The following is an 11,581-nucleotide window of genomic DNA, read 5'->3' as shown; positions in this document are numbered from 1 at the left end:
TTGGGTGTAAGCAATGTTTCTATAGCATTTTTATATATATATAGAATTTTACTGTTTCCATTAGTAATATATATATTCAGACTACCATAATAAATGAAGATATACATACAGTCTTAAAAACTTTGTTAGTTTTGTGTTTGATTGAGGATAGTTCTAGATATTTTTTGTTAGATTGATGTTAGATTAATTAGATTTCTTATTGAATATTTTTTTTATTATGTAATTTATAATATAAAAAATTGCAAATGCCTTTCTCATCAATTTGTTTTTAGAAACCAAATTTTAAAATGTTTTTATTATGTGTTTTGATAAAAACTTTTTTTTTTTTGAAAATCATAAAAATATTTTAAATTTAATAATTTTAAAAAAAATTAGAATATGGTTTTCAATATGTTATTTTATGATATTTGTTTTTATAAACGGTATTTAGTAATGTATCCTTGAAATTATTTTCTTAAAAATGTTTCCTAAAATTCTTTTTTTATAATATAAAATCCATTTTTATTAAATGATATCTATTATGCATTTAACCAAAATATTTTGAGAATACGATTTGTAAAAAAATAATTTTGTATTATATGTATAATACTAATATAAAATGTATTTTTTTCAAAAAAAAAAAAAAATTTAAATGTTTCTTAAAATTGTGCGGGTTTATTCTGTTATAATTTTTTGATGACTAAATCTTTCGAAAAATTTTGATGGTTTATCTGTTAAAATGTTTTGATGAAAACTGTCTCGGAATTTTTTGATGGATTGAATCGTAGGAAATTTTTGATAACATTTTAGCGGTGATAAACAGTTATAATATCTGATAATTTAAATCCTTTGAAATTATGACATATGTTATAAATTAAGCATTGAAATGATCATCCACTTCTTTACCAAACTCAAGCACTATGATCATCCACTCCTTTACCAACTCAAGCACTATGATCACCCACTCATTTACCAAATTAAGCACCATCTTTGTTATTTTGTGTATTGTTGTTCACTATAAATACCATCACTCATCTCACTCTTTTGTACACCATAAACAAGAACAAGAGTTTATAATCAAAGAACTATTACATCTTCTTCTTCTTCCTTATAATAAACTTTCTCCCTTATACTAGTGTTATTTGCTTCCTACGGGTATCAAATTCTACTCTTATTTAAATTTCTCATTACTATAAATTATAAGTTATTTCTTAACAACATACTCATTCTTTTAGAAAAGGGTTAGAAATTTCTAATGCTTTTCGACGGAAGAACAATTTTCAACCATATGGAAGTGACAGTAAAATCCGTTGGAAATCCATCTTAAAGTACCTTTTCAGACTGACTTCCAACGGATCTGGTCGTTGGTAATAACTCATTTGAATGGGATCATGCATGCTTCTTCATGACCATTGAACTCCAAGCGTTTCCTAAACGTCAAAATTTCTCATAATATTCTTCCATTGGCTTAATGCCATGTTTTAAGATTTTGATAGTGTGTTTGTCAGCTCTATGGAAGCTCTATGTAAACTTTTCTAGTATATGGAAATAGTCCAAAATGTAGTCGTTCTTTTTCAGGGATTTGAAACGTGGAACATGAGCTGCATAATTAACTACCAACAATTATTAACGTAACAAACCAATTATTTAGCAATTAACATATCTCAGATCTTTTGCATTCTTCTTAAATACATATATTATTATTAGACAATCGTTTATATGATACTGGTTTCTGAATGTGTGTATACATTTTTCCAAAAGTAACTTAAAACTATTATCTTGGATAGTTTATAGCTTCTATATTTTAGGCCGGTGGGTGAGACTGAGGCAGAGTATGATCAGTGTTCCACTATAAAGAACATCGCCGGTGAAGGGAAGATGGCTGGTGAAAGGGTAATAACTGATTCAATCAGAGAGTTTGGTGAACTACATCGAAAAAACTTAATTATGAATAATTTTCCTTGATGAGTTTTATGAAATGGTCTTTCTTTCCATAGACTTGAACGATTTAGTTTAGATGTGAACTTGTAGATTCTGAGAAGAGTTTCCTCTGCAGCTTGCCCAATACTCAGCAACGAGCTTGGAGAAGTAAGAATCAGTCTCCATCAGCTTTGAAGGCTCGTTGTACTCCACAAGATCACCTGTTTTCAAAAACCAAACCAAAACCCATTAAACATAAGTTTCCCAAAAGACGTAATGATCATTTGAGACGACAAAGATGTTTACCAAAGGAGAGAACCATGACCATGTCACTATCTATAACCGTTGGAACTCTATGTGCAACTGTTACCACCGTGCAATCTGCGAACTCCTCTCTTATGATTCTCTGGATGATGGCATCAGTGGCTGAATCTATGGAAGCCGTAGCTTCATCCAACACCAATATTTTGTTTCTCTTTAATAAGACTCTTCCAAGACAGAACAGCTGCCTCTGTCCCACGCTCCAGTTCTCTCCTTCATCACTCACTTCTCGGGTCAAGAAAAAGACAAACAAAAGTGTTGTCAATAAAGAGAGCTAACAAGCCAACATGGCATCTTGTTTTTGTTCTCAACCTGAAGAATCAAGTTTATTAGGTAGATTGCTAATGGTGGCCTTAAGCTGACACTTCTCAAGAGCCTGCACGCAAAAGTAATGGTTCATTAGAGAGGTTTCAGACAGAAATCTCATTCTTGTTTCTTATTTTTACCTTCCATATTTCATCGTCGGAGTAAACACCTAAAGGATCAAGGTTGGTCCTTATGCAGCCACGGAAGAGAGTTGGTTCTTGAGGAATGATGCTGAGTTTCATTCTCAGGTCTTTTAGACCAATCTTACTTATGTCAATGCCATCAATCAATATACAACCACTTGCTGGTTCTACCAACCGGAACAAAGCACTGATCAACGTGCTTTTCCCACTTCCCGTTCTCCCCACAACTCCCACTCTTGTCCCTTCCCTGAATGTGCAAGAGATTCCTTTGAGAACCAAGGGAGCATTGGGCCGGTATCTTATCTTCAAAAGAAAAAGAAGCAAAGCAATATGTCTTTAACATAACTGGAACCATCATCTTATAACAAGTAATGTTTCCATATACCTTAAGTTCCTGCAAGTGAATGGTACCACTGGATGGCCATGAGGAAGGTGGCCTTTTATCATCAACAACAGCAGGATGCTCTGCTGGTATGCTCATATACTGTTTTATCCTCTCTACCGAAATGATTGAATTTGATAAGGTACAATACCATCTGGTTAGAAACACCTGAGTTTGTGTCAGTGTTAGTGCATAGGATAGTGAAAGCCCAACAAGACCTGAAACAGAAAGACACAAAGTTCATGAAGCACCTTTCAGTGTGATACTAACATTAGCTATGAGGTGATGAGACAAATAGTTAATGTACCTGGAGCTATGTAGCCCTTGGGAATAAGGATAAGCAGAAGTGCACAAGTGAACAAAGTCAAATTCTGAAGAGTCTCTATCCTCAGAATCACCCACTCCATGGCTGCATTAGACAGAAAGAACAGCACAGCATCTGCATCCACCAGGCTTAGGTAGTTTTTAAGGAATCTATCTACAGTTCCAAAAGCTCTTATTGTCACCACTCCAAGCGAGGTTTCTGCAGCATAGTTCATCACTGGAGCTTTCGTTGTTCCATTGATCCTAATAAGCTCCCTTGCGGAGGCTAAATAGTACTCCTTTTGTTCAGAGAAGAAGGCAGAAACAATTGATAATGACTTCTTTGCTGCTACAAATATAAGTCAAAGGAAGATACGTACCTGAACAACTTTCGTGGCCGCTAAAGCAAGAAGAGCGATAATGATAACTTGCCATGTCACATATGTCATGACGATTAGAGCAGCAGTGAGCTCGACAGCAGGTGATACCACAAATATGATTGCAAATGGAATGTCAAAGTCCAAGACGTTTAAATCAGATGATGCCTGCAAATGTTACATGCAATTATATATCATACACTGACTGAGATGTAGTGTTATTCATATAAGCAAAGATATCTTACTCGGGTGAGAATGCGTCCAACTGGAGTAGAATCAAAGAAAAGCATTGGTGCTTTGAAGACTGCATTTGTGAAACCAGAGAAGAAAGCTTTAGAAGCTTTTAGTCCAAGATGGGCAGTCGTTACAGCTCTCGCGTATACAAAACCAGCACTAAGAGTTGAGATGACGCTATAGACTCCAATAAGCATTGTTGCTGTGAGATTAGGGATCCCAATTCCATAAGCCAGCCAGTATGTTGATGCGGCTTGAAAAACTACAAAGCCTACCTGACCCAATACGCTTGACGACAGAAGAAACCATCCTCTGGAGACATTTAAATAGTCCAAGAAAGGTTTCAATCCAACATAGCCCGCCTCTTTTTCCTCTTCCTGCGTAAGTTGTGCCCCTGGAACATTGGTTGTTGTTGTGATCTCTTCTTCGATTTTCTCTACAACCTGGATGTTTCCTATCTCTCTGTCTCTGCCCACTTTGGTAAGATCTCCTAGGCTTTCATTACTAGCCAAAGGTAACACAGTTACTGCATCGTTATGAGCATTCACCAGCTGTTTGAATGCCGTTCCCATCATTAAGAGCTCATCATACTTTCCTAACTGAGTGATTCTTCCTTCTTCCATAACCTGATTAAGATCATCAATCATTAATATGTTTAGACATAGACAGTCTTTTTTATCTGATGCTACTCAAGTTTTACCAGAATTTGATCAACTTCTGAGAGGAATTCAACTTGGTGAGTGACCAGAATGACAGTTTTCTCCCTCAGCGAGTCCTCAACACATTTCTGCAAAGTCATAACTAAACATATTAAGAAGCATTCTTTAAGAAAGTTTCGTCAAAATCAATTACATGAAAAAGAACTCCAGCTGTATGTGCATCAACAGCACTAAAAGGATCATCAAGGAGGTAAACATCAGCATCTGCATAAACAGCACGTGCCAGCTGAATCCTTTGCTTTTGCCCTCCGCTCAAGTTAAGCCCTCTTTGTCCTATCTCTGTGAGGTCACCATGTCCAAAATCATTTATGTCCTTATCCAAAGCACATGCTTTAATAGCAGCGTTATATCGTCTAGTTTCCATTGGCTTCCCATAGAGGATGTTATCCCTGATGGTACCACTTTGGATCCAAGAGGTCTGAGAAACATAAGCGATGGACCCAGAGACCTTTACCTGTTTCAGTTGAACAACACAAAGTAAACATATATAAAATGAACAAAGAGAGGTTCTTGGTGGATGCTTTGCTTACAGTTCCTGAAACTTTAGGTATTTCTCCGAGCACTGCATGCAACAGAGACGATTTACCTGCACCAACTGGTCCACAAACAGCAACTTTTTGCCCATTCTTAATTTCCAAATTTATATTTCGAAGAGTTGGATGCTTAGTTTCTGGATCCCAACTGAAGTTTCCTGCTTGTATATCAACTGCTGTTCCAGACTTCTCCATACCACTTCTTCCAATCTCGTCGGTCTTGAGCTCATCATCAAGCAAAAAGTTGTTGATCCTATCAAAAGAGACGTTCACTTGGATGATAGCAGAAATCGCCTCAGGTATAACTCTAACCGGCTCTGACATAACTCTCAGCGTAGCTAAAACCGTGAAGATGGTGCTTGCGTTCAGCGGCGCGCTGTTCATTAAAGCACACCCCACAAAGATAACAGAAGAAACTATTGTTGGAGACATCCAATACAAGAAAGTACCAAAGGCCTTTGTCAGCTGAGCCTTAGCCAACCATTTGAACTCCTCATCACGGCAAGACTCTATCTGTTTCTTGAACTCCTCTTCCCATGACTGCAGCTTAATGACTTTCATACTGTTCAGAATCTCCGAAGTGGATCTTAATCGTTTATCCTGCGCGATCATGAACTGGGTCTGGCAGTTCTGCAGCATCTTTGCAAACGGGAGATTAAGAAGACCGCAGAGGAGAAGAAGAATCAAACCTGGAACAGCTCCTATTCCAACTACTCCGAAAAGTACAGCTGTGGAAAGCAAAAGCTGCAGCGTAAGGCTCCATCCTGAGTGGAACCACCACAAGAACTCTCCCATTCGGTACGCATCCACGGCGATGTAGTTCACAATCTCTCCAGACGAATGCCTTTTCCTCCCTAAGCTTGATAGCTTCAGCTGCTTTTTATACGCAGCGACCATCAGCGCTGATCTAATCCTCATCCCTGATCTTCTTGCTGCAAAGTACCAGTGTCTCATTGACAAGGACTCAACAAGCTTCAGCATAACTAGACAAGCTAAGTTGAAGAAACCAGTGCGGAGATCACGGTGGTCACTGTTTGCGTAATCCACAAAGACGTATAGCATTAGTGGAAGAGATACTACAGCTATTGTTCGGAAGAGTGCACAAACTGCTGTGAGTATGTTCTCCTTGAAGTAGACTTTTGCAACGGCTCTGAACACCAAGTTTCTTTCCTTGGCTCCCTCTGGCTCTGAGAGAAGAGCATCATCCCATGCTTTGGAGAATTTAGTGTAAGCTAACTCAGCCTCATCCTCCGGGACAACACTTGGGATATCGTCTGGGGTTAATGGTTTCTTGAAGCCCAACGAGAGTAAAGAGTTCATCCAAGAGAAGGATAGAAAGCTGAAAAATCTAGCTGTTGCTAACCTTGCCGAGTTTTTCTTAGAATTCTCAGCTAATAAAGGATCAGAAAGACCTGCTGTGCTGTAATCTTGAGCTTCTGGAGAAGATCTCAAGTTCATCCAGGAGCAAAGAAGAAGCAAAAGGCTTATCAGCCAGGTAATGATGTCAAACATTCTGATGCTTTTCCCCTGAGAAAGTATCTCAATCTTTGCTGCTGAATCCAGCAAAGCAAAAGACACCCACCAAACCGATGCGAGAATCTTGATCCACTTGGAGCCGTTAACAAGCAGTGAAACCGTAAGTGAGACCCAAATGAGCCCTTCAACAAAGCAAGCAACCCAGGAGACTTCATCATTGGCACTAGCAATCAGATTCTTCAGTCCAGCACCAAGATATATAATGCTAGTAGCAGCACAGCATATAGCTGCAGCAACAAAGATCCAGCCTTTTTTGCGGCTCCCAAGAGTAAAACGCTGTGAAACACAACCAGCTACCAAGAGCAAGTAGAAGAAGGAGAGGAACAGTAGATTAACGAGATCTATGGCCGTTCTCTGTAAGCATTTAGAGCCAAGATTCAGTTCAACGTCACACCATGGAAGGTCCTCTGCATCATGAAAAGAACCAATCACAAAGAGACTTTAAATAAATCAGCAAATCACTAACATTAGTACAGTTTATTTAATAGCCATTTTTTTTGTCTTTAGAGGAACACAAGAAGCCAAAGATGGTGAATAACAAAGTTCCCCCACCATATATAGTATCATCAATGATTGTTCTCATATAAGATTATTTAAACCAAGAACCTCCCAACACACACAACCCAAGAATGCAACAAACTTGAAAACTAAGCAATGAAACAAGTAAGCCGAAGAAAGCAACAGAGTGAGTAAAGAAAAGAGTGAACCATACCAATCAAAACCGCCATTGTAGAAGCAAGCAAGAGAAGAGTAAGATTACACAAATGAACAGAAAAAGCTATCCCTTTTTATTGAAACGTGAGGTCGGTGTTTGAGTAAAAAGCGATGTATCTATCTTTTTGTCCACATCTCCTCAGATTAGAATCTTTGTTGAGCAAAAAATGATTGACGGCTCTCTCTTCTCTTACTTTTTTTCTCTGTCCTTTTTTTTATAATTAACCGTCGAGGGGACAACCAACCTTTTATCTTCCAGCCTCTATGTCTCTCTCGAACTTGCATAGAGATGCGTAATTGCTTACGTAATAATAACACGAAGCATTCGCTAACACGACGAGGAGACGAGATTCACGGATCTCTTCCATTTATGAAGGAGAGTATTTTGTTTTTAAGAAAAAAAACATTGTGCATTTATTTCTTTTATCGTATTTTAAGGGGGTTTTATTTCTGAAGTTTGTCGTCGAAGTGAAAGACAGAAGCTGTCTGAACGTTTGTCTCTAGAGGTGTCGCTGTCTTCCATTGCAACCTCCTCGAGCCCTGTGAGCTTTCCGGCCAACTTTTTTTGATATTTAAAATGAGAAGGAAGTAAGTTAGAGCCACCTAAACTGAATATCTGAAAGGAAGGAAGTGCTAACGCCGAAAATAAAATCCGACATCGACAGATTGGGCCAATAATGGGCTCCGATTCAAATTGGAATTTATATTGCAAATTAAAAATTATTACTGCTTTATCCCTGGGGTAACCAATGATGCTGACAATGATTTGGTCTCATTATTTAGTGATTAAGTTCAATGTTGTTATCGTGTGTGATGGTTTGTTGGGAATTAGATTCTAACTTCTAATTAGATCTTGATTCAACTATATATAGCTAGGTTTTATTCTTAATATTTGCATTTTTTTTTTGAGTAAAAATGTATTGATTCCAATAGAAAATTAAATTTAGTATCATCAGTTTTCATACTTTGTTTGATCTATAGAAAATTAAATTTGATCCCACTAAAAGTGAAACCCCACAGAATAATTAAAACATTAAAATTTAAAGACACTTATATAACTAATACATTTATATCATTTATTTGTTAAAATTTGGATTTGTATTAATTTTTATCTCTGTTTTTACTATTGCAAAAAACCATGAAACTAATAATACGTTTTTATCTTAGACTTAGTTACATATTAGTTTTAAACCCAAATTATATTAGGCCTAAATAGTATAATAATTTATATCAAGAACATTAAAAACAAATTAATAAACAAATTTCTCTTTTTCGACAAACGCGAGAGCAAACATGTTTTGGACTAATTTCAAGTTGGGTTCTTTTTTTTATCTTATACTTTGATGTTTTGATTATTTATTTATCACTAAAAATGATTATGATTCATTGATTCAAATTCAATAAAAATATAGGGTTTATGTTTATAATCTGAATATTTTTAACAGCTAGTTTCATATTTAGAAATGGACTATTTTTTTATTAATTAGATAACTAATGGACCAATTTATCTAGATGATCCCGGTGAAAAAAAATATTGTAATATCACTATAATCAAAGAGACAAAGTAAAATACAAATATTTAACTAGAGAACTTTGTCAATATGGTAATTGGTTGGAATAGATATTTTTCTATTTTTATCGAAACAAATATTTAAATATGTAGTCAATGAAACTGTAATTAAAAAGTTTCATATTATGAAGGTCGTAAAATATAAGTTTTATATAGTTTAGTGATTATGTTAAAAAACAATTGACCCCAGTCCAAAAAGTTTCTAGCTCTGCCACTTCGTGCGTGCATGTGCATATATAAACAACAATACATGTATGTATGATCCATACAAACTCATGTACCAACAAAGAAAATCATCATTGCATGCATGATAAAGCTGTTAGACGAACAATTCATTCGAAGAAAAATCGATAAAAATTCATTAGAAAAGAGATGCTACAAGTTAGACTTTGTGTTACAACCAAACTAAACCCTTTAAATCCTTCCCTTTTCGGTTCTCTTTCTCATGTTGACTTTAGTTTGTGCACTTCGTATAATTCCTACCGCAACCAAATAAATCAGAGAAACAAAGCAAAACTAATCACAAAGATCCATACATATCTGATATCTCTCTATTATTAATTATAATAATAATGGTAATGATAATCTTACCAAAATAGAATGGAGCTGGCTTAGAAGTGGAATGAGCAAAGAAATCAAACTTCTTATATCATCTTGAACCATCTGGTAACTCTCGTCTTTACCCGCAAGCACGTTGATGAATGTGTTGTTGTTTGGTACCAGCTTAAGAGCAACCTTAAGGTACATACAAACAAAATCCAAGAAATTGTTCAATTAAGATTATTTTTGGAGTTTATAATCATAAAGAACAGTAATATAATAATAGTACCTTGAAAGCAGCACAAGAGATCCATCCATGCCAAGGTTTTATAGTCGAATTATAACTTTCTTCGACGGCTTGTTGCATGTTCTGTGACATGTCTTTGACAAGCCGTTGCAATAGGGCCAATGTAAAATCCATCGCTCTATAAATATTTTGGGAGTATAAAAATTTGTTGGATCGTATTTGATATGGTCTTAACCAAACCGATTTGGATATAAATTAAAATGGTGCGTACCTGTTTAGCCAAACAGCAGCTCTGCTGCAGCTTTTAGGCTTCTTAGAAGATCCTTCCTTCGCTTCTTTTCTCAATATCTCAACCAAATTTGAGTACACGATAGGATCAGTTTCCCACATCTTCTCTAATCTCTACACCAAGTCAACAAACAGGAAGAGCTAAATCAATAATATAAAAGGTTACAAAAAAATGAATAATATAAAAAAAATGAGGATGGGGTAAAAGAAATAAGGTCCATTCATTCGAAAGGAGAGAGAAGGTATGACGAAAATGACCCTGAAAGCAATGTAAAGGTGTAGACGGGTCCGTGTGTCGAAAGGGATGAAAGTTTCTTGGACGTCGAGTAGAAGGGACATCAGTTTTTTACTTTTTTTAATCACTCTAACTAATTAATACGTTAGTTACCAAAATACATATTTCTAAACTGTTTACGCAAGCGATTACGAACATTGAAAATGATGCGTGTATATATTAACATTATTAGTATAGATAAAAAAGGAAAAAATTAATTACTTGAATATTTTGATCAATGTCTTGTCGGAGAACAGCCATTGTCGGGCCAATCTTATCTGCAAACAATCAACAAAGGTTTCAGGACAACCATTGGAGAAGCTAGTTAAGCTTGATTTAAGAAAACTAAATAGTACGGTGAGCTAGATTCTGAAGAACATAACGTTTTCATTTTATATTATCCTCAATACCAAGAAACAAAAATTGCATAACATTTCATAAAACTACTTTTGAATATATATATATATACACACACACATATACCAAGAACTTGGACGATTAATTTGCAGAAAGAGAGGAGAGGCTTCAAAGGTAAATTGATGATGTTGGTGGCTTCTATTTTGGTAGTAACTATTGTGGTCTTGGCTATGGAAAGAAGAGAGAGTTCTTCAATGGCCGATCCAATCTCTGTCATCTTCTTCTTCTTGGTTGCCTCTTCCATGTCACATCTCTTTCGTTTCATCTTGGATTGATTCTCCTGCCTCTAGAGTATGTATGGGTGGGTGTGTTTGTGTGCCTCTACTAAATCACCATCAGGAAGTCAGCTATTTATATTTCCGGACATTGAAGTGTTTCCTTTGCATTTAGTATGTTTTCGTTTTTGTGAATATTCGAAAAATACTAATAGTAAATAGATTATATAATAATAGTTAGAGATCCTCTCATCGAGACGAGGGGGATTACTGATTGGTGTGGCCCAGGTGTTTGACCCCATGTTCTAAAATACGTTAGGCGCTAGTCAGACGGTAACCTAGATTTAGCGAATTACCGAAAAATTGGAAAGTACTCAAAAATTACGAAGGATCTGGTTTTAAATACAATTTAATATATTTATAATATATTTAGTTAATTTTAAACACGATGACATAAGTTTTTAGACATAATTATATAACTTTTTATATATAATTTTAAACAGTCTCTTTTTGATTCGTTCAACATTTAGATTATGGTGTGTTTGGTACGAAAAATCCTCAAA

The 11,581-nt window shown here is 35.8% G+C and overlaps 2 protein-coding genes across 3 annotated transcripts; both read right to left on the bottom strand.

Moving 5' to 3' along the window:
- Nucleotides 1-1,810: 1,810 nt before the first annotated feature.
- Nucleotides 1,811-7,849, bottom strand: LOC106294734 (ABC transporter C family member 8). Of its 2 annotated transcripts, none has more exons than XM_013730366.1 (12): nucleotides 7,592-7,849; nucleotides 5,215-7,162; nucleotides 4,818-5,138; nucleotides 4,666-4,752; nucleotides 3,977-4,591; nucleotides 3,735-3,899; nucleotides 3,359-3,653; nucleotides 3,055-3,269; nucleotides 2,667-2,972; nucleotides 2,533-2,596; nucleotides 2,206-2,445; nucleotides 1,811-2,120 (listed from the first exon to the last, which is right to left on the bottom strand). In XM_013730366.1, the coding sequence occupies exons 1-12, from the start codon at nucleotides 7,600-7,602 to the stop codon at nucleotides 1,993-1,995; spliced, it is 4,395 nt and encodes a 1,464-aa protein (XP_013585820.1). In that variant the 5' UTR covers nucleotides 7,603-7,849; the 3' UTR covers nucleotides 1,811-1,992. The 2 variants fall into 2 exon arrangements, with proteins under 2 accessions (XP_013585820.1, XP_013585819.1); XM_013730365.1 differs by lacking the exon at nucleotides 7,592-7,849 and adding an exon at nucleotides 7,466-7,573 and having other exon boundaries at nucleotides 5,215-7,160.
- A 1,423-nt stretch (nucleotides 7,850-9,272) lies between these two features.
- On the bottom strand, nucleotides 9,273-11,231 carry LOC106294735 (glycolipid transfer protein 3). Its single transcript, XM_013730368.1, has 6 exons — nucleotides 10,870-11,231; nucleotides 10,609-10,664; nucleotides 10,096-10,226; nucleotides 9,867-10,002; nucleotides 9,629-9,772; nucleotides 9,273-9,516 (listed from the first exon to the last, which is right to left on the bottom strand). The coding sequence occupies exons 1-6, from the start codon at nucleotides 11,066-11,068 to the stop codon at nucleotides 9,481-9,483; spliced, it is 702 nt and encodes a 233-aa protein (XP_013585822.1). The 5' UTR covers nucleotides 11,069-11,231; the 3' UTR covers nucleotides 9,273-9,480.
- Nucleotides 11,232-11,581: the final 350 nt, after the last annotated feature.

The sequence above is a fragment of the Brassica oleracea genome, chromosome C5 (assembly GCF_000695525.1).
Source record: "Brassica oleracea var. oleracea cultivar TO1000 chromosome C5, BOL, whole genome shotgun sequence".
NCBI classification, from domain to species: domain Eukaryota; kingdom Viridiplantae; phylum Streptophyta; class Magnoliopsida; order Brassicales; family Brassicaceae; genus Brassica; species Brassica oleracea.
Note: the sequence above shows the minus strand (reverse complement) of the source record. Positions and strands in the feature narration are given on the sequence as shown.

Excerpts from the sequence above, each read along its gene's own strand:
- LOC106294734 (XM_013730365.1), bottom strand. Across the intron at positions 4,753-4,817 it reads CAGCTGGAGTTCTTTTTCAT|AAATGTGTTGAGGACTCGCT; the intron begins GTAATTGATTTT and ends ATGACTTTGCAG. Across the intron at positions 3,270-3,358 it reads CAAGGGCTACATAGCTCCAG|GTCTTGTTGGGCTTTCACTA; the intron begins GTACATTAACTA and ends TTTCTGTTTCAG.
- LOC106294735 (XM_013730368.1), bottom strand. The coding sequence starts at position 11,068 with ATGAAACGAAAGAGATGTGACATGGAAGAGGCAACCAAGAAGAAGAAG. Across the intron at positions 10,003-10,095 it reads GCTGCTGTTTGGCTAAACAG|AGCGATGGATTTTACATTGG; the intron begins GTACGCACCATT and ends AAATATTTATAG. Across the intron at positions 9,517-9,628 it reads GCCAGCTCCATTCTATTTTG|GAATTATACGAAGTGCACAA; the intron begins GTAAGATTATCA and ends TGGTTGCGGTAG.